The 25,889-nt window shown below is 48.4% G+C and overlaps 2 protein-coding genes across 2 annotated transcripts in view; one reads left to right on the top strand and one right to left on the bottom strand.

The window, feature by feature from the left end:
* Positions 1–5,205: 5,205 nt before the first annotated feature.
* Wdr87 (WD repeat domain 87) lies at positions 5,206–18,351 on the bottom strand. Its single transcript, XM_057761136.1, has 6 exons — positions 18,277–18,351; positions 15,407–15,577; positions 11,776–14,648; positions 11,110–11,378; positions 7,225–10,676; positions 5,206–7,107 (listed from the first exon to the last, which is right to left on the bottom strand). The coding sequence occupies exons 1-6, from the start codon at positions 18,349–18,351 to the stop codon at positions 5,206–5,208; spliced, it is 8,742 nt and encodes a 2,913-aa protein (XP_057617119.1).
* Positions 18,352–24,370: 6,019 nt separating this feature from the next.
* Sipa1l3 (signal induced proliferation associated 1 like 3) overlaps positions 24,371–25,889 on the top strand; it is a 208,767-nt gene continuing 207,248 nt past the window's right edge. The window contains exon 1 of the mRNA XM_057756375.1: positions 24,371–24,524. The gene's annotated coding sequence lies outside the window, so the exon portion shown is untranslated. The remainder of the gene's footprint in view (positions 24,525–25,889) is intronic.

The following is a 25,889-nucleotide window of genomic DNA, read 5'->3' as shown; positions in this document are numbered from 1 at the left end:
TATAATTGTTCTCATTATTATTGGTATTTTTGAGATAGAGTCTCCTGGCTGTCTGGATCTCCCTTTGTAGACCAAGCTGGCCTCAAACTCGTAGAGATCTGCCTGGCTCTGCCTCCTGAGTGCTGGGATTAGAGGTAGAGCAGCTCACATGCCTTGCTTCACCATGCTAACTTTAATGATTTGAGTTGTTTTCTTAACCTGCTAGGAGGCATTCACACAAACGATCAATCTCTCTATTCCTTTATATACTTTCTTGACTTAATCTTCATATCATCTTAGTTTTCTTTTTGTTTGCTTTTTGAGACAGTGCCTCTGTGTAGTCCTGGCTGTCCTGGAACTGGCTATGTATACCAAGATAGCCTCAAACTCTGCTGGAACTTAAGGCATGTGCCTCCATGTCTGGCTTTTTGGTTTTCTGTGAAACCCATGACTTATGTCCTGCTTCCTTCAATTCTGTCTGACAGTTGTGTGTTGTTTTTACTTTTTTGTCTTTTTGAGGAACCCACCACCCAACTCCCAAATAAATCACATACAGAAGCTTATTCTTAGTTATGAATGCCCAGCCTTATCTTGACTTGTTCCTTGCCAGCTTTTCTTAACTTTAAATTATCCCAACTACCTTTTGCCTAGGGCTTTTATTTTTCTCTATTTCTGCATATCTTTCTTTCCTTCGTACTCTGTGGCTTGCTGTGTAGCTGTGTGACTGGGTGGTTGGCCCCTATCCTCCTGTCCTTGTTCTCTTGCCTCTCCTCCTTGTTTCTCCTTCCATTTATGCTCTTTGCCTGCCCGCCCTACCTGTCCTTGCTCCTGGCTCACTACTGACCATTCTTCTCTTTATTAGGACCATCATGTGTTTTAGACAGGCACAGCAGCAGTTAAACAAATGCAGCATAAACAAAAGTCACACACCTGGCCAGGCGGTGATGGTGCACACCTTTAATTCCAGCACTCAGGAGGCAGAGGCAGGTGAATCTCTGTGAGTTCAAAGCCAGCCTGGTCTACAGAAGCAAGTTCCAGGACACAAGCTCCAAAACTACAGAGAAACCCTGTCTCAAAACAAAACAAGTCACACACCTGAACTTAATATTCCCCAAGCTCTGACCTCTTCATGTCGCACTGTCAGTCTTCAACCCTTGTCTTTCTTTCTGTCTACAGTCCCTTGATCATCTCGTCCCATCTGATAAATCCTTTATACCCAGGACTGTCACATTTAACTTCAGTCCAAACGTGTCTGCTGGATTGCAGGCCTGTGGTTTTCATTCCTTTCTAGGCTGGTAAGTTCTCGGACAGCTTGACACCAGCTATGTCTGGGAGGAAGGAGCCTCAGTTGAGAAAGTGCTTCCTCCAAATTAGCCTCTAGGCAAGCCTATGGGGACATTTTCTTTATTGACGGTTGATGTTAGAGAAGGGTTTGTTTCATGGTAGAGTTTGTAGCCCATCATGAAGGGGAGGCAAGACAGGAACTCAGGGCAGGAACCTGAAGGCAAGAACTGAAGCAGAGGCTGTGGAAGAGTGCTGCTCACTGACTTGCTTGACCTGATTCCAGAAACAACCCAGGACCAACTGCCCAGAGTTGGCACCTCCCACAGTGGTGTGGACCCTCCCACATCAATCATTAATCAAGAAAATGCTCAGTAGATTTGCCTACAGGTCAGTCTGATGGAAGCATTTTCTCAACTTTTCTCCTGGATGACTAGCTTGTGTCAGGTTGTTAAAAAACTAACCCAGTTCACTTTCCTTCCAAAATTATTCTCTTTCTAATTTCAATTTAGAGATCTGCCATCAAAACCCAACCTGAGGACAGACTTGCCCTCACAACAATTTCCCTGTGTCCCCAAAGCGCTGGCCTTGTCGCTTTAGAGTTCTATCCCACATGTTCCCTTTCCCCTCCAAGATCTTCCCTTCTTGAAATATACCTAAGAGACACAAATTAGAGCCACACGGTAGCTCGTATGTAAAAATGTATTCACAGAAGCATTATTCATAATTACCAGAAAGCAGAAACAATCCAAGTGTTGAATTCATTAAAATGATGCATGCATGCATAAATGTGGTGGTTGTTTAACCTTTTCTAGGACGATATGGCCGGACATCTGTCCACCTCAGGACATTGCTGGCAGACCCAAGAAATAATTCCAGCCAAACAGAACTCGGTGAACCAATGGATGCATTGGGGTTACATTCATGATGGAAACATGAGTCCAAGGCAGCTTGTCACTCTTGCAGAGGCCCCTAGTTTGGTTCCCAGCACCTACATGGTGTGGCAAACTGTTCCAGGGGATCTGACACCATCTTCTGGCCTTCTTGGGCACTACACACGTGTTGCTTTTACACACATGAAGGCAAAGCATTCACACACATAATGTAAATCTTTTTAAAGATAGAGACACTTTTACACTGCTACAGTTTTACTGACTTTTTTAAAAATTATTTTTATCTCTCTATGTGATGCATGCATCTTTTTTGAGATAGTGTCCTATGAAATCTATACTGTCCCCAAGTTCCTTGTGTAGCCAAGAATAACTTGGAGTTTGTTATCTTCAAGAAATGGGATTGCAGTGCTATCACACCTGGGTACTAGTTTAGAGTCAGCTGCTTGATAGATTACTGCAGCTAGTCTTGAACTCTCTGCAACCCTGTCTGGTCTTAAATGGGTAGTGATCCTACTGCCTTTGCATCCCAAGAGACAGGATTCTAGGTGTGAGCAACCTTGCCCGGTGAATATTTACTTCTGTCTTGATAGAACATATACTGCCTGTAGAGTGTCAAAAATTCTCAGCATTCAGTTAAGACATCTGTTTAAGGTGCCACTGAAGACCAGTGGGATCTACTTATTAAAACCACTAGCAATGAGGAATGAAGTGTGACTGCCAGCTCATTCCTTTGTGTGCTAGACTGGTGAAGAGGAGGTCAAGATGTGTTTAGAGACTTCGTGGGGGTTAAGGGTATTAGAAGCAAAGGATTGAAATTCAGAGTTAGAGGAGGATGTACAGGTGGCTCCTGAGTGCACACCGTGTCTCACAGTTCCAGCTTCTAGATTATGGGAGAGACGGGATTCCCATAGCAGCTGGTGTCATGGGGTAGATGGGATCCCCACATCCATCAGAATTGGTGTGTCTAATGATATTCAGATGGCTCTTAACCTAGGATGACTTAGGGTGTTTTCATTTTAATGATATGGTTAAATGAGTATCTATTTGGGCAATCAGTGAGGTGGCTCAGCACACAAAAATGCTTGCTGTAAGCCTAATGACCCAGCTACATAGTGAGATCCTGTCTTAGAAGCAGCAACAAAACAACCCTTAAGACATCTGCTATTTTAACCTCTAGTCACTAGCAAGTAGAGGTTGTATAGGAAGTAAAGTCCTGTCCTGCTCCATGCCCCCCAATACTATAGGGAGTAGAGTCCTGTCCTGCTCCATGCCCCCAAATACTATAGGGAGCAGAGTCCTGTCCTGCTCCATGCTCCCCAATACTATAGGGAGTAGAGTCCTGTCCTGCTCCATGCCCCCAAATACTATAGGGAGCAGAGTCCTGTCCTGCTCCATGCTCCCCAATACTATAGGGAGCAGAGTCCTGTCCTGCTCCATGCCCCCAAATACTATAGGGAGCAAAGTCCTGCCCTGCTCAATGCCACCAAACACTAAGTGGGAAAATGCTCAATCTTCTCACTATTTTTGTTCGTTTTGTTTTGAGGAGTCTATATAGCCCTGGCTGACCTGGCACTCACTGCAGACCAGGCTGGGCTGGGACTCAACAGACAGCCACCTGCCTCTGCCCATGGTGCTAAGATTAAAAGTATGTGCCACCATGCCTGGCCCTTAGTCTTCTAAATTTAAATTCCACCTTTTCCCACAATTATCAATATTGTCATGGTAACACAGTATCTTTTAATTTTTGTACCAGGAATTTACTTTCCTCTCCTATTTAGGATAGACTGTGGGAGGTGAAGGAGGAAGATGACAATGGAAGTCTGGCTTCCTCACCTTTATAGTGATGTAGGAGTGTCTTCTATCTATCTGTTGCATTCATTGGTTAATTAATAAAGAAAACTGCTTGGCCTGATAGGTTAGAACATACGTAGGCAGGGAAGACAGAACAGAATTCTGGGAGGAAGAAAGCAGAGTCAGGCAGACGCCATAGCTCTCCTCTCCGAGACGGATGCAGGTTAGAATCATCCCAGTAAGCCACCACCTCGTGGTGCTACACACATTAATAGAAATGGGTTAACCAAGATGTGAGAGTTAGCCAAGAAGAGGCTAGATATAATGGGCCAGGCAGTGTTTAAATGAATACAATTTCCATGTAATTATTTCAGAGCATAAGCTAGTCAGGTGACCAGGAGCCAGGCAGCAGAAACACAGCCTGTTTCTCCTTCTACAATTGGCACCCAAGCTCAGCCAATCACATTTGGCTAGGGTGTGGCATCCTGGGGCCAGGGAAGAAGGACCTGGGAATCCAGGTGCCCTCTCCTTGTTTGCCTCTCTCTCTCTCTCTCTCTCTCTCTCTCTCTCTCTCTCTCTCTCTCTCTCTCTCTCTCTCTCTCTCTCTCTCTCTCTCCTGCCTGTGGTGCTCGCTGGACCCTGGTCGTGTGAGTTTCTTCATTTCCATTTTTTTTTTTTTTTTTTTTTTTTTTTGGTTTTTCAAGACAGGGTTTCTCTGTGGTTTTGGAGCCTGTCCTGGAATTAGCTCTTGTAGACCAGGCTGGACTTGAACTCACAGAGATTCACCTGCCTCTGCCTCCCGAGTGCTGGGATTAAAGGCGTGCGCCACCAACGCCCGGCACCATTTCCAATTATTAAATTATATTCGTTGTTTTTGAGCTGGTCTGGTTAATTCTAACTACCCGTCGACCATGCCCATCATTATAGGGTATACACCACTGGCTCTGGGGAAGTTTCCCCTCTCTTAGGCATGACTGGTTTCCCTGGTGACCTTGGAGAAACAACATTTATGCTAAAGAAACACATCAAAGTTTTGTTGCAAATGAGAATCTTCTCTTTATTCCACATACAGAAACTGGCTTCTACAGCTGGGTAGGGAAGAGCAACAACTTCGACCTTGCTCTATGTCCGACCGTGTGGGCCCTGGAGATGGCCTACTTTCTGATAACCATGCCCTTGTCCATTTGAGAATTAAAACTCTTGATGTTCAGCCAATCCCGGGTTAGGGAGTGGGAGTGATAGCATGAGTAGCCAATCCCAGTTAGGGGGCGGGAACAATAACTCGAGGCGCTTTCTTGGTGAGGTGAAGATCAGCTTGGGGCAGGCTCTTCCAGGCAAGTTCAAGGATCCCATACTTGGCAATGCCTTTGGGACGAATGGTGTCCACATTATTCTGCCCAGGGAGAGGTAACACGTCTTGGAATTCTAAAGGGATTTGTGGGAGATGGGAGGCACCACAAACCAAGCAGTATAACAGCCGCTCCCCGGGCACTAGCTCCACCTCCAGGGCCTTTAGAGTCTCTTTGGAGACGAACTCTTGGGAGTGAGGCTCTTCTCTCAGTAGCAGGTCCTGCAGCAGCCTCTGGATTCGGGGGGACTTAAGCTGGTAGAGGTCCATGAGCTGGTAGAACTTTTCCATCCAAGTAGCCGGGTCTTGGGCATACCGCTCCTGTAGCATGCGCAAAACATGATAGAGCGCCACGAACGTCTCCCATGAAGGGAGCGCTTCCTTTTTCTTTGAGATGGGCTTTTTCTCCAACTTAGGCAGTTTGGGATACCTGCTTTTACCTTTAAGATCCCCGAAGTCCTTTTGAAACATTAGTGCCAAGGTTTGTTTGTTTACAGAAGAATGGGCATGGGTCAAAATGTTTCTTGTGGTAGGATCAAAAGGTCGTGTCTCCATTTCCTCAAGAACACTGGACAAATGCTGCATCCGTGCGCTTCTGTATGGCTCTCCTAGAAGTTGCCAGAGGATAGCCTTTGGATCTGTAACCCTCTTGGTAGCTAGTGGGAACTCTGGTATGGGGACAGCTGAAGATTTTTGCCAGCTCTCTTCCTTTCCCTTTATAGGAGGAATCACTTTTAGGTGTTTGGGGCTCATGGGCTCCCTCCTAGGTTTTAAAGTCACCGTGCTTCGAGAGTCCACAGTCTGTTTGTGACGGTGCACGATGGCTTCAAGGATCGCCAGGCGCAGCCACTTCAGGTCTCCTGTGGAGGTGAGGTCTTTGAGGATCTGACACAACCTGTGGAAACTGTCTCTAGGAAGCTCTTCTCCTGCTTCCATCTGTTTTAAGACGCCATGCAGCCATTCTAAGTCTGAGATATCTACATCTGAATAGCGTTTCTGTGCCGAGATCTCGGGGAGGGGCATCTGGCCTGTTGTCTGTCCTGCCAGAAAAGGATGATGCTGCAGAAGCCACTTGGCCTGTGGTGTTTTTTGTCGGAGTCTGTGAGCTTGCATGGCCCTTCTAACCATTTGAGGTGTGAGTGGTTTTATAATGGCTATCGGTTCATACTCTGAGATCGTATCCAAAAGGTGTAGGGGTTCCAGCTTATATTTCTCCAACCATTCCCTCTCTTTATCTATAAACTTTGTCTTTAGGGATAACTTGGATGTCTCAAATTCTGGAGGCTTTTCTTCCCTGAACGTTTGTTTCGTCACTTCTGGTGGCAATAGTTGCTTCCTTTCCACCTCCTGCTTCCTTTCCATCTCCTCGTCTGCTGGAGTCACTTTTCCAGGAAGGCTTTTCAGTGCCTCTAGCTTCATAGCGCTCCCTTTGAGCTCAGGGATTCCTTGTCCAATGGGAGGGAACATTTCCCTTCGTGGTGGGAACCTCCTTTCTTCTTGCACCTTAGGCTTTTCTCTTTTTAACACCACCTCTTCCTTCCTCACTTCTTCCAACATGTGTTTCTTCTCCGCACTCAGGCTTTTCATCTCTTCCTCACTCATGCTTTCTTCAGTCTCCTCCTCTTCCTCCTCCTCTTCCTCTTCTTCCTCCTCCTCTTCCTCTTCCTCCTCTTCCTCTTCCTCCTCCTCTTCCTCCTCATGCACCTTTTCCACCATCTTTTTCTCTTCCTTTTCTATCTCCTTCTCCTCTTCTTTCTCCTCTTCTTTCTCCACTTCCCCCTCCTCTGTTACCTTTTGTTCCTTCTTCTCTTCTCTCTTTTCTATCTTCTCCTCCATTTCCTTCTCTTCCTCCTCCTCCATATCCTTCTCTTCCTCCTCCATCTCCTCATCTTTCTTCTCCATTTCCTCCTCCTCCCCCTCTTCTTCTTCTACTTCTTCTTCCTCTTCCTTCAATTCCTCCTCCTCCTCCTCTTCCCTTTCTTCGTCAGACAAACTCTCTGGCTCTACCACTACCTCATGTAACAGGCTTTCCATTTCCTTGGAAAAGCTCTCTTTACATTCTATCTGTTCTAACAGACCGTAAAACGTTTCTGTTCCAGGAAGAAGTCCCACCAGGGCATGTCTCCTTCTCCATGATTTTTTGAAGACCAGAGCTTCCTCCTCTGCCCCGAGGTCCTCCTCCTCCTCCAAGAACTCCATCTGATCCCAGGCAAGTTCACTTTCTTCTTCGGCTACTCTTTGCTCTTGGCTTTTTAATCTTCTCATCTCCCTGGCCAGACGTCTCTGTATCATAGCCAGTTTCTTCTCATCCTCGATGACTTCTAGCTGTTCTTCATTAGCATCCAACTCCTTCGCATCAAGCCTGCCCTCCTCCTTAGTGATCCTGGCCTCCTGCACAAACAGTGTCCGTTTAATCTTTGTCATCTTTGTCTCTTTTTGGGTCATTTTCCTTTCTTTGCTGACGAGTTTTTGAAGTGCCTTTAAAGATTTTTTTGTTTGCACTATCTGGCGGAAGACATTAGTCTCTTTTCCCATTCTCCTTGTTGCTTTCGCTAACTTCCTTTCTTCCTGGGCTTGTATCCGCTGTCCTCTGGTCAGCTCCAGGATCTCCCTGGCGGCATTCTTCTCCTCTGTCGCCAACAGCCTGTCCTCATAGGCCAGAATCTTCTCCTCCAATGACACTCTCTTCTTCATTAGGTCTATTTCATGCTCAGTCAGCCTTCTTCGGCTCAAGATTTCCTCTTCGGTGCCTCTCCTGGAGAGCAGCTCTGACTCCTCTGCCAGCTTCAGCTTCTCCTCGGCCACTTTCTTAATTTCCTTTGTCAACGCCATTTCTTCTCTGGCAATCTCAGTCTCCTCTCTGAAGAATTTGCTTTCCTGGATTATTTTCATCACGTCATCAGATAACTTTATTTTTTCCTGGGCCAGTTTCCCCTGTTTTTCTGCCAGAATCATATCTGCCTCCTCCAGTTTCTTCCCTGCTTCAACCAGCTTCTGTCTTTTTGCCAGGAGCATCTGTTTCTCCTCCATCAGCTTCCTGGAGACTTGAAGCAGTTTCTCCCTGTACATCTTGAGCTTTTGTTTGACTTCCTGTAACTGCTTTTTCCCCTTGATGAGTTTTTCTTCATTCTCATGGAGAGCTGTTTCCCTCTCAGCCAGTCTCTCCTTTTCCAGAGACAGCATGTGCTTCTCCTGGGCCACAGCTTCTTCTGCCTGGGCCAGTCTGTTCTTCTTTTCTCTCAGTTCCTTCTTTTTCTGGGCCAGGCTCTCCTTCTCCTGGGACAGCTTCTTTTTCTTCTCCCTTAGTTTCTCCTTCTTCTCCAGCAGTCTCTTCTCCTCATTGGGTGTTCTGTCTTCCTTCTGGGCCAGTTTTTGCTCTTCCTCCATCAGCAGTTCATACTCCTGGGCCAGCATTTTCTCTTCCAGGGACAGATTCTCCTTGTGCCAGGCCAGCATCTTCTCCTCCTTCATCAGCTTCTCCCTTTTCTCAGCCAGTTTTTCTGCTTCCTCATTCAGCTCATCTTCTTTCCAAGCTAGCTCCCTTTTGTCCCATTCCAGGTTCTTCATGTCCTCTTTCAGCTCCTTTTCTTGTCCTTCCAGATTCAGTTCCTTTTGGGTCATCGTTTCCATTTTCTGAGTCAATACTGCATTTACCTCAGCCACTTTGGCTATTTTCTTTGCGAGTTTTTCTTCTTCACGAGCCAGTTTCTCCATCTTTCTGGCCAGTTTCTTTTTTTTATGGGCCAGTTGCTCTGCTTGTTTACTTAGAAGTTCCTCCTCCTCACCAAGGGTCACCTCGATTTGGGCCAGTTTCCCATCTGCAGCACCCCTCTTCACATATTCCTGGGCCAGTTTTCTCTCTTCCTGGGCCAGCCTTTTCTCTTCCTGTGCGAGTTTCTCCTCCTCTCTTGCTAGCACCCTCTGCTCTTTGGCTCGCTGTCTCTCGGCTCGGGCTTGTTCCCACTGGGCCTTGGCCTCTCTCCGTGCCTCTCTCCGTGCCTTTCGGATCTGTTTCTGCTCTTCTGTGAGAGGCTCTTGTCCCTCCCTCTCCTCCTCCTTCTCAGACTCTTCCTCGGATTCTTCAGACAGTATTTCCCCCATACCCAATTCTGTCTCACTTTTGGCCTTTGCTATGGTATTTTCCCAGATCTGTTTCCATTCGTCCCATCTCAGTCTCTTACTCTCCTCTCCCTCTCCTTCCTTACTGGGCAGAAGCTCTCCTTCAGCCTGGGGTCGCGCCTCTTCTTCAAAATGCTTCCTGTCCCATTCCTTCTTCCATTCTTCCCAGGGTATTGCCCTTTGACTCTGGGCTGTGTTCCACTCTTCCCAAGACTTCTTCCACTCGGCCCAAGACAGCTTTCTCTCTTCCACCTCTGCTTCTTCTGCTGCTTCAATCACTTCCTCTTCTACTTTGGCCACGCCCTCTAGTTCTGGAGTCACAGCCAACTCCCCTATGGAGACTGTCTTCTCTTTTTGAACTTCTTTCATTTTCTCCTGTTTAGCCATCTTCTTAGCTTTCTTCCCCTCCTTTCTGGGCTTTCCCTTTCCTTTGACCACCTCACCTGATTCTAAGAAAGCAACTTCTCTTTTCTTGCCCTTTTTCTGAGTCACTCCCTCTACCTCCTTTTCTTCCTGTTCTTTTTCTGGTGTTTCTTCTCCTGCCTCTGGCATCTCTTCCTCGGCCTCGACTGCCATATCCTCTCCAGTTACCTCTTCATGAACAAAATCTGCTTTTCCCTCATGCCGGGCTACTTGCCACTCATCACCCTTACCCACGTCTCCCCCTTTTCCCTCCTCCAGCGGGCAAATCTCCATAAAGAGTTCCCAGCTTGGATGCTTATCTATCAGGACCTCCTTAGCAGTGGCCAGCAGCTCAGTGCCTAGGTCCTCCACCATCTGAGTTTGGGAACCAGCTATCCTCAGGTTCATGAGCCGACAGAGGTCATCCCGCCATTGCATATCTGCACCGAGACCCCTGCCAGGGGTCCCCGCGACGCCCCTCCCGGAAGTTCTCGGCCTTCTCCTTGGTGGCGGTGGCGGAGGTTCCACAACCAGAGGTGTGATTTCCTCATCCACAATTTCAATTTCCAATTCTTTTTTTTTCTTCTTCTTGTGCTTTCTGGGTTTTTGAGCTTTTTTGTCTTTCTTATCTGCAATTTTCAGCTTTTTCCTCAATTTCATGGCCACAGAAATGTGATCCTTTAAGATATCTTTCTCTGAAATTTCAGTTTCTTTGGGGCTCTTTACTAGGCTCGCTGCTGAAGTCCTGGAATGGGTTGTGAGGTCCTCGACCATTTCAGCTTCTCCCTGGTCTCTTGCCTCCTCTAGTTTTTTCTGTTTAGCTGCTTCTTTTGCTTTCCTGAGACCTCGCAACAATTTCCGGACTGAAGGAAAATTCAAGACATGTAAGTGAGAAAAGCATGATGGGTAAATGAAACACTACTAAAGAAGGCTAGGCGGGGCCTGTCTTTTAAAAAGGCATTCTCAGCCAGGTTCCAGCACTTGGGAGGCACAGGCAGGTGGATCTCTGTGAGTTCGAGGCCAACCTGGTCTACAAAAGCTATTTCCAGGACAGGCTCCAAAGCTACAGAGAAACCCTGTCTCGAAAAAACAAAAACAAAACAAAAGGCATTCTCCTTGGTAGGTGTGTTCCCAGGTTGTGCCTCCTTATCCAAGGTCTTCCAGAATCTGTGTAGATCTTTCTGAGGAGAACTCTCTCTTCTGGCCCAATCTCTCTGTTTGTCTACCTACCTAATTAATGTCTTAGGACCCTCTCTAGTCCTAACTAGCCTTTCTCTTAGGGACCCTCATACGTACCATGCCTTTTACTAGCTGTTCGGATCCGTCTTTGGCTTTTGCTGGATTTGACCTCAGGTTCTTCAGGAACTGGGAGAGGTAGCAAGGAAAGGGCCTTATGAAGTACAGGAGAATATGGGAGTTCTAAAGAAAATTCAGGCTTTTTATCTTCTTTGGACAGTGTCAGATTCTCACTTAATCGCTTATCTACTTGAGTAATGAGGATTTGAATATCTGTGGGCCGCATTCCCAGAAGATGGTCCAGGGACTCCTCCCCAATCAGCTCTTGCCTATGAAAGTCAAAGAGAGAATGGACTGTGTCAAGTCAGGCACCAGTGGGGAATAGGAATAGAAGAGAGCAAACAAGGTTTTGACAGAGCGCATGATACAGAAAGCAAAATGAGGAAAGAAAATGTCTAGGGAGCCAAGAGAGCAATGCCAGGGGTGCCCTGTATGGGGAAGCTGCAGAATGAGAGGACAAGATGGAAGCTGGGACTTCAAGAAGTCAGGAGACAGAAAAGACATGGAGAAACAAGAGCGGAGCTGCTGAGGTCATCAGAAGGAATCGAAAGGGGCCATGAAAGAGAAGAAGGATCCATCAGGAGTGATAATGACCAGGGATAAAGAAGGGTTGGAGTGGGGAAAGGAAGATGGTGGTAAATTATCGAGGTAACAAAAGCAACTCACTGCAACTCCCGGAAAATGTCTCGTTTCTGGATGAGGGCTAAGAGTGAGCTCTTTGAATGGATTCCAGTCTCAGGCATTAGGGTCATGGCTTTACTCCTCACTCTCTGGTCTTTGTCCATTAATCCCTGGGCCAGAGGCAAAGCGAAGAGATGAGTGATCATCCCAAGACGCTTCAGCCCTTCCCAGGCTAGTTCTCGGATGAGTGGGTTGGAATGGGTTGTGTCATCCAGCAGACGGTGTGCTGTCTCTGAGCGCAGGGTTGGAGTCACCTGGTAAGAGGCGAAGATTTGTCCCAATGCACCAATACAGCATTGGTACTTCAGTGAGCTGGCATGGATCATGATGTTGAGGATTGCTTCAATCAGGCTACTGATGGCTACTTCGCTCATCTTTTTTCCCAGCCAGCTGCGGTTTGCTGCATCTGTAAGGACGCTGTAAGTGACGCCCTTAGTTAATCTCTTTTCTATGAAACTATCATCCTCTTTCCCTGGAACATGCCCTGCATCACTCATAGCTCTTATCTTGCTCTGCCAGAAGAAGAACGGTTGATACTTTTCCCAGTCCAGATCCCGCTGGGGTGAGTGCAGGCTGCACTGTAGGAATATGGGGCTGCCATCTGGCCAAAGACGGGCACGCACCACTGAGTTGGGGATGTAGCAGTCGGGAGCGAGGAGCCATTTCTTCCCCTGACCGAAGTAGCACCGTAGGATCATGTAGGGGTTGAGTCCATCCCAAGCAGTCATGTATAAGTGGGGAGGAGCCACGTAATGAGTTTGGGGTTTCTTGTTCTTCTCAGCCAAGGAGATCTCCTCCAGAGAATCATGTCGGGGAGCACTCATTAACACAGTGTTGCCATCATCATCTTCTTCTATGACGTGCGGTACATTTTGGTCAAAGGCGATGGCTCGCTTATTGACAAGGCTCGCCAGGCCTTCGAGGGCCTGTTTCCGTTGGTCTTGGTAGGTATACTTGGGCACAAATATGGTCTCAAAGGAGAGGAAGAAGCTTGGCGCGAAAGGCTTTGGAGGTTCTACCAAGTCATCTGTTATGCTCAGAAGGGCAAGACGAGAGAGTGTGGGTATGGGGAGCAATTCTAAGCAGGATACCAGATAAATACTCTGGTTGAAAGTCACGAGCAGGTCAGCCCTGTCATTTGCAAAGCAAAGTGGGCCAAAGTGCAGCGATGAGTCCAGCATGGCTATAAGTCTACCATGGAAGTCCCAGATGCGGACAGAGCCATCAGAACCACCTGTGACAAAAAGACTCAAGGGCAAGCAGACGTCAAAGGAGGTGATGGCGCACTGGTGCAGAGGCAATGTCTCTATGAATCGGGTACCTTGCTTTGATTCAAAGGACATAAGATCATGGAACTTCCAGAGTCGTAGGCAGCTGGTGTCTGTAATGGCACCCACAGCCTTTGGTAAGAGGACCAGGTGCTTTAGGTGACAGCTGCTGAGAATGCTAGCCAGGATCCGCAGTTGCAATCTGGTCCCAACCAGCACAGCTTCTGACAGCTGTATGTAGTCATCTATCCCATAGGAACAAAGCAGAGAGTTTCCTCGGCTACTCAAAACCCCGCCATAGAGTGCTGACAGAGCCAGGACAGCCCCAAAGTGCATGACTTTCTCGATTCTGGCACAGCTGTGCTGCGAAAGCACTCTTATCGTACCACTCTGATGCCCAGAGAATATCAGTCCTTCCATCCCCCGCCCCAGGTGGAAATTCCCATAAGCCAGGCACTGGACAAAGTCCTGAAGATCCGATGAGGTGCACAGGAGATACTTGACTGGGCAAGGGCTGCGGGTTGTGTCAAACACCAGCACCTCTGTGGTGCCTGTTGCCACCATGAGCTCCTCTCTACCTGGATCATAGGCCCAATCCACAGCCCGGTCGAGGACGGAGAAAGGCCAGGTGATAATCAAAAGTTCCCCTGTTACAGGAGACACAAAGCGCAACAGGCCATCTTCCGTCGTGCACAGGATCCGGAAGCAGTTGTCCTTACAGTGCACGCGACGCAACTGCTGGGGAGTCGAGCCACAGATGTTGAAGAGGCTGTAGAAGCAGGGTAGACGGCGCAAGGTAAAATGATGAGTCGTCTGACAGAAGAAAGTCGTGTTGTCGATAAATTCAAGGCAGCAGAGCGTCTCGCCGAGTTCAAGTCGCCGGAGCAGGTTCCCTGAAGTAAGATTCCACTCCTTGACGATACCTTCCTTGCCAGCTGTCAGTAGGGTGTGGGCCTCTGCCCGGCTTTGTATACAGACCACTACTGAGGAATGGGCTCTGAAGCTGTGGAGGGGCATGCTCCTACCCAGGTTCCACACATGGATTTCCCCAGCCTTGTTCCCAGCATAGATAAGGTTCATATCAAGACTAGTGAAACAGCAGGTGATGGGGGAGCCACTGTTAGTGGTCGTGAACCTCTGCACCTCTCCCAGTTGACCGTAGCTCTGGCGATCAAGCACTCTTAGCATCGTTTCACACAGGGCAACGAGGCAGCCATTGGGGCCATTCAGAACGATATTCTGGACCAGCTCATCACCAGGTACGGGAAACATCTGGATCATTTCAAGGCCCCTGCCACTTGGTTCAATGGCCCAGGTGACCACTCCCCCAACGATGCCAGACAGAAGCATCTTTGATTCTGGATCAAAGCAGAGACAGGTGATATCAAAGCGGCAGGGCACGGCACCCAGGGACTTAAATGCCCTAAAATGGTCCCCAAAGAGCCTCAGAATCATGTCACCAGAGTAGGTCACGATGAGATGAAAGGAACCTGTATGGACTATTGACTGGATGGGTGGCAGTCTCTCCATCATTGGGAATGTTCTCTTTTCAACCATGTCATCAGTCTTGCTCTTCATCCATACTACAGCCTGCAAGACAAAAAAGACAGAAGAGGAGAAAAGAGCCAAACTTCAGCTAAGCTGTCCTTTTCTTCCTCCCCTCCTCCTCCTCCTCCTCCTCTTCTTTTTTTTTTTTTTTTTTTTGTCTTGGCTTTTCAAGACAGGGTCTATTTGTGTAGCCCTGGCTGTCCTGGAACTCACTCTGTAGGCTTTGAACTCACAGAGATCTGCCTGCCTCTGCCTCTGTCTCCTGAGTGCTGGGAGCATGTACCTCCACTGCCTGCATTCTTTTTTCTTCTTGACAGGGCCTTTCTGCGTGGCCCTTCCTGACTTAGAATTCACTGTAAGGACCAGGTTGACCACTTCCTCTTCCTTCTATTTATTTGTTTATTTTTGACTGGGTCCTGCTTTGTAGCCCAGGCTGACCTTGAACGTGAGACCCTCCTGACAGGAAAGGAAGAGGACTGGGAGGACAGGTGTGTGGCATCACCTCAGGTTTCCCTGTTGGTTTGCTTTGCCAAGGAGGTAGAGAAGACTAGAATAACTTTTACCTTCTAGGGAGTTGGAAAGAGGATAGAGGCAGGGAGTCTTGAATCCTTTCACTAACCTCAACTTACTTTAGGGAAATCATGATGTCTACACCAGGTGAAGACTGTGATCAGACAAAGCATGAAGGAGGATTCTGAACCTGGATCCTATTCATTCAAGGGGTGGCTCTTCCTTTTCCAGGAGACAACGACAAGGGCATGGCCCTTGGCGGAGCTGAGCAGAGAGGAAGGTTGTCTTACCAGCGTTTCTTTTGTGAAGGACATTATCCAGGAGAGGGAGGCAAAGAAGTGGGCTTCAATGAAGTAGTGGCATATAAGCGGCATTGCCTGCGGATGGCGAGAGTCTTTGAACAGGACCTTGGAGCGGTCACTCAGCACAGTTGTGTCACTCTTTGATCGCACTGGGTGTTTCTGGGGAGAGGTGTGGTATAAACTGATATAGGCACTTATATATTGTTAAGAAAAAGATAGAGATGGGCGGTGGTGGTGCACACCTTTAACCCCAGCATTTGGGAGGCAGAGGCAGGCCAACCCCTGTGACTTCGAGGTCAGCCTGGTCTACAGAGTGAGTTCCAGGACAACCAGGAAATCCTGACTCAAAAAACAAACAACAAAAAAGTCAAGATTGCAGCATTTCCCCAATGGCCAATCTTGGTTGTCAACTTGACACACCTGGAAGGATTGCCTCTGCCAGATTTGCCTGCAGGCATCCATAGGGTATTTATCTTCTTGATTGCTAATTGACCTGTTAGGACCCAGCCCACTGAGGGCAGACCACTCCTAGACAGGTAGGCTGTGTGAAAAAGCTCACTGGACCAGGCGGTGGTGGTGCACGCCCTCAGAGGCAGAGACAGGCGGACTCTATGAGTTCCAGGCCAGCCTCGCCTGGTCTAGTTAGTTCCAGGCCAGACCCCAAAGCTTCAGAGAAACCCTGTCTTGAAAAACAAACAAAAAAAAAAACAAAAAAAAAGCTAACTGGCTGGGCAAATCAGGGTGCTTCTCCATAGGCTTCTGAGCCCCTAGCTTGGCTTCCATTGGTGAGCCCCTGTAAGATGAAGTAACCCATTCTTCCCAACTCTCCTTTGGTGGTCAGTGTTTTATCCCATCAACGGGAAGCAAGCACATCCCTAACTTCTGTTACATTCACATGGGCATAGCAGATGATGCCCTTTACATGCATGTCAGAAATCCCCCAACACACATGGAACCACACCTGGACAGGCTCTAGATGACCAACCTATATGGTGTAAGCATAGGAGAAAATTATACTCTTCCAAAGGTGTAGTTAGCCACATCCATCCTCAAACATCTCCACCTCTAAAGTGTGTGTGCATCAGAAAGGATACAACCTTTAACAGATTACTCAAGTATACGACCCTAGAGCCACATGTGATGTAACAGGTCACCCCAAAAGTCCATATAACTTGGAATTTTTTTTTTTCGAGACAGGGTTTCTCTGTGGTTTTGGAGCCTGTCCTGGAACTAGCTCTTGTAGACCAGGCTGGTCTCGAACTCACAGAGATCCGCCTGCCTCTGCCTCCCGAGTGCTGGGATTAAAGGCGTGCGCCACCACCGCCCGGCTTAACTTGGAATTATTAAAGATAAAAACTACACAAATAAGGGGCTGGAGAGATGGCTCAACAGTTAAGTGCACTGTTTGATCTTGCAAAGAGCCTAGCTCCAGTTCCCAGCACCCACACTATAACTCACAATGGCTTGTAACCCCAGTTCTATGGAATCTAATGCCTTCTTCTGCCCTTCATGGGCACACATGCAGGCAAAACATAACACATACAATAAAAATAAATCTTTAAAAAAATTTGCACAAGCCAAGCGGTGGTGGCGCACGCCTTTAATCCCAGCACTCGGGAGGCAGAGGCAGGCGGATCTCTGTGAGTTCGAGGCCAGCCTGGTCTACAAGAGCTAGAGCTAGTTCCGGGACAGGCACCAAAGCTACAGAGAAACCCTGTCTCAAAACAAAAACAAAGCCGGGCGATGGTGGCGCACGCCTTTAATCCCAGCACTTGGGAGGCAGAGGCAGGCGGATCTCTGTGAGTTCGAGACCAGCCTGGTCTACAGAGCTAGTTCCAGGACAGGCTCCAAAGCCACAGAGAAACCCTGTCTCGAAAAACCAAAAAAAAAAAAAAAAAAAACAAACAAAAAAAAAAAACAAAAACAAAAACAAAAAAATTTGCACAAGCCAGGAAGTGGTGACACATGCCTTTGATCTTAATACTGGGGAGGTAGAGACAGAGAGATCTCTGTGGATTTGAGGCTAGCCTGGTCTACAGAGTGAGTTCCAGGATAGCCATAGCCAAGATTGCACAGTGAAACCCTGTCTCGAAGAATGAAAAAACAAAACCAATAACAAAAACCACCCGCACAAATACTTTTTTGGACACCTTATCTGGCCAAGGAACAGCACATTCATGGTGCGTTATATTCCACAGAGACAGAACATGAACTTGGGGTCCATTTGTAAATGTTCTCTCTGGTGCCATACTCTTTGTGGTGGTTTGAGTGAGACTGGCCCCCAAATGCTCATATAATTTGAATGCTTAGTCACCAGTTGAACAGTCTGGGAAGGATTAGGAGGCGTGTCCTTGATGGAGGAGGTGCTTCAACAGCTTACACCAGGCCCAGTCTCTCTCTCCCTGCTGCCTATGGATCAGGATGTAATTCTCAGCTACTGCTCCAGCACCATGGCTGCCTGCCTGCAGCCATGCTCCCTGTCACGCTCCCACCATGGTGAAGATGGATTCACCCTCTAAAACTACAAGAAAGCCCCAAATTAAATGCTTCCTTTTATAAGAGTTGCCTTGGTTATGGCATCTCTTCACAGCAACAGAATAGTGACAAAGACACTCTTCCCTTTCAGATTCTCTACCCTTGACAATGCCCCCAAATGTTTACATCCCACTATCATTGTCTGTAGAGTTATTGAGAAATTGGTGTCCCCCTTCTGTTGTGGTGACAACTGTCCTAGTGGTTTGCCCTGCTTTCCTCTTGTTTCCATGGCCTGTAAATGACTCTTTTTGAAGTGCCTATTGCTAGAAGGTAGGTAGAAGCTAAGCAATAATGTGTTAATGTTCTAAAAACACATGCCGTACCTTGCTTTTTTGAATGGCTTCATTCACGAGGTTTATAAACTCATTCCACTTGGGAATGAGTCTGGGAGCAGACATCACTTGACTTTTTCCCTGGTCCCCCTCAGGACCGTTGCTTGCACACCTGTGGGTATCCAAAAGAGGGATGCTTTCATGGGTTACTTTTCTAGAAGCTGGGAGCCAGAAGGCAAGAACCATGGACTCATGTTTTGGGTTTTGCTTTACTTTGTTCATGATGGCTGCATTCACCCTTGGCTGGCTTTGAACTTCCTATGTAGCAGAGGATGTCTTCACTTTCCCATCCTCCTGCTCACACTAAGTGCTAGGATTATAAGCATGCGCCATCATGCCCATTTTATGCAATGATCCAGATGGAACCCAGAGCTTCATGCCTGCTAGGAGGATACTCTGCCATGGAGTAACAACCCTAGCCTGCTTTCCCTCATTTGTAAATGGGAAAAATGCCAATCTTGCCTGCTTTACCCGATTGCTAGGAAGATCAGGCAGAACTCCCAAGAAAGCCCTTGTAAGTATAGCCTGAAGCAGCAGACAAGCACAAGTGGTTCTAGCTGCCTTGGGATTCCGTCTTTCCTCTTTAACCCCCTCCTTCCCATTCCCTGTTCCCTCTTCTCCCTCCCTCTGCTTGTCTCCTTTCAGTGGTCTTTTTTTCCCTTCTCTTCTTTCAGTTGCTCCGGAAACATGACCGCCAAGTTTATAGTCTGGCCAGCAGAGGGCAGTGAAGGCCAAGTGAGTGACAGGTGAAGGACACTTCACAGAACTGATCCCCAAAGCAGTGCTTTAGGACTTGTTAGATTGCCTACTGCTCCCTTCAGCCTGGGGCAATGGCACTTGCCAGTAATCCCAGCACTCAGAGGCAGAAGCAGGCAGATCTCTGTGTGTTTGAGGCCAACCTAATCTACATAGTGAGTCTGAGGACAGGTAGGGCTGTGTAGAAAGACCCTGTCTCAAATGCCTCCTCCCACAAGAAAAGGAGAGGGAGCAGGAAAGAAGGGCAAGTTTTCTCGGCTCAAACTCCAGCTCTTACTGCACTGTAAACTCCTATATAAGCTCAATGATAACTTGGCTTTTAACAGGCTCCCTAGCTGATCACTTGCACGCTAAAGTGGAGGACCATTGGTTTAGAAAGCTGTCAGAGCTGGGCGGTGGTGGCGCACGCCTTTAATCCCAGCACTCGGGAGGCAGAGTCAGGCGGATCTCTGTGAGTTTGAGGCCAGCCTGGTCTACAAAGGGAGTTCCAGGATAGGCTCCAAAGCTTCCAAAGCTACAGAGAAACCCTGTCTCGAAAAACCAAAAAAAAAAAAAAAAAAAAAAAAAAAAAAAGAAAGAAAGAAAGCTGTCAGAGTTCACAATCAGAATGGCTTGGATCTTTTGAAGCAAAGCCAGCAGAATTCCCAGTATGGCTAAGTTTAGGTCCTGTATTTGCACAGAGACTATCCTGAATCTGAGAGGAAGCAGCAGGCAGAACATAAACGTCCAATGGGTGGGGGGGGGGTCTGTGAGAAGAGAGACGTGTTCAAGACGACCTGTGATTCCAGCACTTGGGAGGCTAAGGCAGGACAGGATGACGGCTGGGTGTTAGGCTATCCTGGGTTATACAGAGAGCTCCAGGCCAGCCAGGACTGAGGTGTGAGTGACTCTACCCCATCGCACCCTGCTGCCTCCATCAGGACTAAGAGCCAATCTACAGTTCTGAATTTATATCATGTAAGGAGGTTTTTCCAGCCCATAATAAGGAAGCTCTTGCCCCCCCCCATCCACTCAAGAGTAGTTACTGGGGACTGGTGCTGGGCCTGAGCCTCTTGGTTCTCTTTGTGCTCTCAAGTTCACACCATGCTACTGCACTATCTTCCATTCCTCTCTGGCCATCTTGGAGGAGCCGGGGCAATCTGCTTCCAATCCTGCACACCAGTGAACAACCTGTGGGCCAGCCCCACACCTACACTGTACCCCCACTGGGTCTTCCTTCAGTCCCCAGAGCCACCGAGGCACCGTGTGGCAAATGTGCAGTCTTCGCCATTAGCTCCCATTGCTCTGAGTATACCCATCGTGCCCCACTTTTCACCAGGCTATGACAACGCCGTCAGGACCTTTTGCGGAATCACTGCTGGGGTTGGCATGGGGTAAGGGAGTCTTCCCCTAAGTTTGTGTTTTCTGTCACTCCTACCTCGAACTCATTCATCAGTTGACCCGGAGGAAACTTCTGCCCTAAACTCTTCCCAACTCCATCCTTACTCTCAGGGCTAGTCCCTAAACACAAGTCTGGAATGGGTTCTGGAGGAATTGGTTCCAATGGTATTGACGCACGACTTGCTAGCTCAGAAATGATTCGATCTATTGGTGGCACTCAGTCTGTAGTCAGGGTATTTATGAGACAGAGTTTTGGGGACTAAGATGGGCTATTTATTTCCTCTTGTCTATGGGGGAAAAACTCAAATCTGTGCTCTTTTCCTTTCTCTTGGGTCCAGGATACAGTGTCTGAGGAAAAGCAGGTGTCATGAGAGAATGGACTGCAGGGGGCACTGCACTCCACCACACTGCACGCCTCTCGGCTCCCTCTGGCTCTCGGGCTTTGTAGACCTAGAGTCCAACAGCACCAGAGATACAGACTTCTTGCTTCATTGACTTTGCAGTTTAGCAGGGAAAGGAGACATCAGCAAGTAGTCACAGAACTAATTAACAACAGGACAGCTGGAGTTATTAAAATTTTCTGCAGCCTTTGTTTCAAACTTAAATTCCACCAGTAATATCCATAGCGTCTTTGGTGGGGTGTGTGCTCACTCAGGTGCATCTGAGTGTTTGTGCTCAGGCTAGTCTTGAACTTTGGATTTAAATGGTCCTCCTGCCTCAATCTCTTGAGGAGTTGGCTATCATGCGATTTAATTTTAGGAAGGAAGATTACCAAGTACTATGCATAGATATAACAAGTGACCACCCAAAAGGAGGGTGATGTCTGTTCCATACTTTGAGATAGAACCCGAATGGATTAAAAGGCCTTGCCTTCCAGGCAGGTTTCACACTTGGAAACAAGAGTATAGGAAGTCCAACTGGGACCGGAAGGGCCTAAATAAATAGTTGACTGCAAGACTTAGCTTTCTTTGTTCTTTGGTATTACTGAAGTTTGTCCACAGGGTCTTGGCGCATGACTCTTGGACTGTTGGTAGATCCAAAGGGCTAGAAGGCATTTAACTTTCACACACATTTAGACAGTGGGGTAGCTTCCAGGGAATGGAAGAGTTAGCATAGATCCCTGGGAATAATGGTGCCCAGCAGTTAACAAGGCTACCAAGTGTTAAAAACTTTGAACAGCGGGATATAACAGTAATAACTAAAACAGAGGCATTTAGTAATATTGCTTTAAATTTTTTGTTTTGGTTTTTCGAGACAGGGTTTCTTTGTGTAACTTTGGAGCCTGTCCTGGAAATTGATCTGTAGACCAGGCTGGCTTCAAACTCACAGAGATCCGCCTGCCTCTGCCTCCTGAGTGCTGGGATTAAAGGTGTGCGCTTGCATAGCCTGGTTTACTTTTATTTTGAAAAGTTTTGTGCGTGCCTGTGTATCGGTGGAGGTATGTGTACATGAATGTAGGTGCTGGGGGAGGGGGGCTGGGAAAGGGTGTGTCATATCCCTGGAACTTGAGTTACAGGCAGTTGGGAAATGCTCAAGAGAGGGTGCGGGAAACTGGTCCTCTGAAAGAATGTATGTGCTCTTCACCTCTGAGCCATCTTCCAGCCCCTATCTAATTCTTAGGATGGAACTATGACTTAGCTATTTATCTTCAATTTTTAAGATGAACGTGGAAAAATATATTGGAATTCTAAGGGCCATATAAACAAAAAAGTCACTGTTTCACACTTGGTCGCCTGTCCTGTTTCTTACTCACAAAGGTCACCTAGCTATGTCCTGTCTGTATCCTTCTAAAGGTGTTCTGCACATACACAAGTATAATATACATTTTCTACATACATGCTGTATGCAGCATACATACATTCTTATTCTGTCTAGAGATTAATTCGTATGGTGTGGAGCTATACTTCATTCTCCAACAGTTACCAGATGCTGGGTCTATAATCCATCATTTTCTCAGATGCCCATTAATGGGCATTGGCCCTGTGTGTGGGTCTCATATAGCCTAGGCTAGCCTCAGCCTTGCAACGTAGCCAAGGAACTCCTGATGCCCCTGCCTCCGCTCCCCAAGTCCTGGATTTGGCTTGTCAACAAATATTGGGCAGTTTTCAACCTTTTCGTTAAAACAATCCATGCCACAAATGGCTTTAAGTGTCTCATATTTTTACTTAAATTGTCAAACTGAAACAGCAAACATATTTACAACCAACGTTTTAATGTATCACGTCTCATTATTAAAATTCATCTTAATTTTTGCATGTAAATTTTATTTTATTTATCTATTTATGTGAACCAGCAGGTTTAATTACTCATAAGAGCAAGGTTGATGGTTGGTTTACATGGGTATGAGCAACTTACCATTGGCCCATACCACTGAAGAAAAGGTCTCTACCCCAGCAACCATGAACTGGAAATAGGCTTCAGTTTTTATTTAAGATTATGCCCCCTCCCCAAATTCTAACTCTGTAGCCCAGGATGGCCAGAACTCGGTATGCAGTCACATCTGGAGGCAAAGGCAGGCAATCTTTGTGAGTTCAAGGCCAGCTTAGTTTACATCTAAAGTTCCAGGCTCGCTAACTACACGGCAAAACCCGGTCTCAAAAATTAAAGTAGCTATTTCTGGTAGGTATTGCCGCTGGAGATCACAATGACTTGGATTAGATGTCTAAGACATATTTTTTCCTGAATGGATGGGCATCTGAATGATCCCTCTGTCCCAGTAAGAAGAAATATGTGCTTCCCACCATGTCATAATGAACACTTCCCAGGAAACAGGCTGAAGCCGAAAGGCTCTGTGCATGGGGTTTAGAGGGCTGTGAAATTCGAGTCCACTGCCTCAGAAACCCTTATGGAGTGATAGCGGCAATATCGTTTTGCTGTTTTTTTTTTATTATTATTATTTGTTTTTAAGGTCGAATCTTTGCTTCTATCAGCGAGTGGATTAAATCTGGACATTTCCCAGGCTGTAGGCACTCAACAAACACTAGTTACCCTCAGACTGTGTCAGAACTGAATGAATGGAAGAGAAAAGGTTTGCCAGACAGCCTCTACGGGTCGCGATTCTGCGGCTCCCGTCTCGGGGACAGGTCCGGAGCCTCCTAGGAGGGAGAGAGGAACACAAGGAGCCCTGTCCCCACGTTCTGGCTCCACGGAATCCGCAGGGGCGGGAGGGAGGGTGGGTGTGTCTACCTCCTTCAGGCAGGAGCCGCGCCTATTACCTGCGACAGGACTCCCCAACAAGGGACAGCGAGCTTGGCGGCGCCGGGGGCTCCTGTGTAGACGAACAGACCTAAGAGGGGACCGGGGAAGCAACGCTGAAAACGAGGAGGGAGGACCCCACCGACAGAACGGTTAGTCCCGCAGCCCCGCACCTGGCGGACTGACCCGGGCGACCAGAGCGAGCGCGTGTGCGCACTGGCACGCGCACGCGTTCCTAAAGGGGGTGGTGGTGGAAGGAAAGTCCTCCTCCCTCGACCCCCGCCCCGACCGCCCCCACCCCACCCCGCATCTACCCAGGCCCGAGTCCGCCGGAGAGCGCGCGTGCGCGAGGGCGCGCCGCCGCCGTCCCGCTCCGCCAGGCGCTGAGGGGGGTCTAGCGCACCGCTCCTGTCTACCCACCCCTCCCCAGGCTCGCAGGCCCGGGGTAATAGACTCCCGCCCTGTGGAGAGGGACGGCGAAGGTTTCCTGAGCAGAGGGAGAAGGCGGACGCGGCAGGGAGAACGGAGAAACCGGTCGAGCAGGGTAAAGAGCGAGGCTCGCGGGCTGGAGCGAGCACAAGACACGCCTCCCTGCCTCACGCCCCTCGGGGCTGCGGAAGTCCTCGGGAGACTGGAGCTGCACCGAAGCGTCCTGTAAACTACGACTCCCAGAAGGCGGTGCGGTGCTACGCCTACGATTCCCGGCAGCCCCCGCGCGCCAGGCTCTCTTCAGCGCGCTGCTTCTCAGGGAGAAACTACAGTTCCCACGAGCCCTCGCGCGAAGCAGCTTGGAAGTGGGCAGCCTGGAAGTCACTCGGGCCACTGGAGCTGGCGGCGTCTCTAGCGAGCCGCGCGGTGCCGGACGCCGCGGTCGAGGAGCCCGCGGGGCGTGCAGCCGGGACGACGAGGTACGTGGCTCCGGATGCAGGAGCAGTCTCGCGTAAGGGTGGTGGGGAATTGGTAGCTGCTCGGACCCCGAGGGTCAGCTCAGGCGGGTGACCAGGCGGACGGCCGGGTGTGGGCATCGGCTGTGGGGGGCGGCAGCGCCGGGACTCACGCCCTCCGTACCCGGCGGGACTCGTGCCCGCATGGCTCAACTTTCCAGACGTGCAACCCGGCACTGTAGGGAAGAGCTTGGAGTCCGGGAGCCATGGGTGCACGTCCCAGCTCTGCCACTCTGGAGCTGCGGTCTGGGAAAACCGCGCCGAATCTCCTTTTCTGCCTTCGGTAAAACGGGGAACGAGAATGTCCTTTGCTGGTAATTCTTTTGAGCGGTTGAGATCTGGTGGATAAGGCATTTCACATTGAAGATACTTCTTGCGGGTTTGCGTTATTGTTAGCTCCTGGAGAAATGAGGTGAAGATACTGTACATTGCGATAGATGCCAGTTAGTTGACCATGTGCATGTAAAGACCCGAGTCCATAGTTAACACTCAGTGCAGAGGAGCTGCTGTTAACTGAGATGATTTTGATAAGAGCTTTTGCTTGTGAAGCAGAGAGACTTGTGTTCAAATTTTAGGTTTTGCCACGCGCCGGCTGACTGTGTGACCTTGGGCAGCTAACTTCGCCCCTCTGTGCCTTAGTTTCCCTTTCCCTGCCTAAGTATAAACTGCAGGTTTCAACGAAAGCCACCTCATAGAGCTGTTTTGGAGATGTAGGGGAACTCGCAGTGTAAAATGCAGCACAGCTGCCGGCACACAGCCGTCGGTGTATGCTCTCATTTGTTCAGCGTTCCCGGGGAACGTCGAGACCCTCTCTGAGTAGGGTTCTGGCTGTAGCATTGATCTCCCCAGTGGGCTGGACTCGACACTGTCCCAGTTGGCTTTCCCTTCTGCAGACTTAGGTCCCTCATTTTTAAAAATGGGACAATGGCAGTATAGCCCTGGTAAGGTTCTGAGGATTTGCGGAACACTAGGCTGAGCCATCCCTCACTGAGTGGCAGCTCTAATGCATTATGATTGTTCTCCTTCAATGTTCTCCATCTGGCCCAGACACTGCCTAACTGTGGGCTGTGACATGACAGCCCTGAGCTCCCCCACATGTTTGCTCCCAGCCTCAGTGTCCCATCTGTGAAATGGTAGTCATGGGACTTCTCTGCCAGGACCTTTCCGACTCCAGGAGCTATTTTGTGGCTATCACGGAGCCAAGCACTTGACGAATGGACCCTCTTTTCCTGTTTGTACCTGTACGGCAGAGTGCAAGGTTAGTGCCCCTGGTCCTTAAAGTTTAGTCAGCGAGGGTTCAATTGTGGAGCATCCTGTGGGTTAAGGACC

This window comes from Chionomys nivalis, chromosome 2 (assembly GCF_950005125.1).
Source record: "Chionomys nivalis chromosome 2, mChiNiv1.1, whole genome shotgun sequence".
In the NCBI taxonomy this organism is placed as follows: Eukaryota; Metazoa; Chordata; class Mammalia; order Rodentia; family Cricetidae; genus Chionomys; species Chionomys nivalis.
The sequence above is the reverse complement of the archived record's forward strand: the minus strand, read 5'-3'. Positions and strand labels throughout refer to the sequence as shown.

Excerpts from the sequence above, each read along its gene's own strand:
- Wdr87 (XM_057761136.1), bottom strand. The coding sequence starts at position 18,351 with ATGTCTGCTCCCAGACTCATTCCCAAGTGGAATGAGTTTATAAACCTC. Across the intron at positions 11,379-11,775 it reads GACATTTTCCGGGAGTTGCA|GCAAGAGCTGATTGGGGAGG; the intron begins GTGAGTTGCTTT and ends TGACTTTCATAG. Across the intron at positions 10,677-11,109 it reads AACAGCTAGTAAAAGGCATG|TCCGGAAATTGTTGCGAGGT; the intron begins GTACGTATGAGG and ends ATTTTCCTTCAG.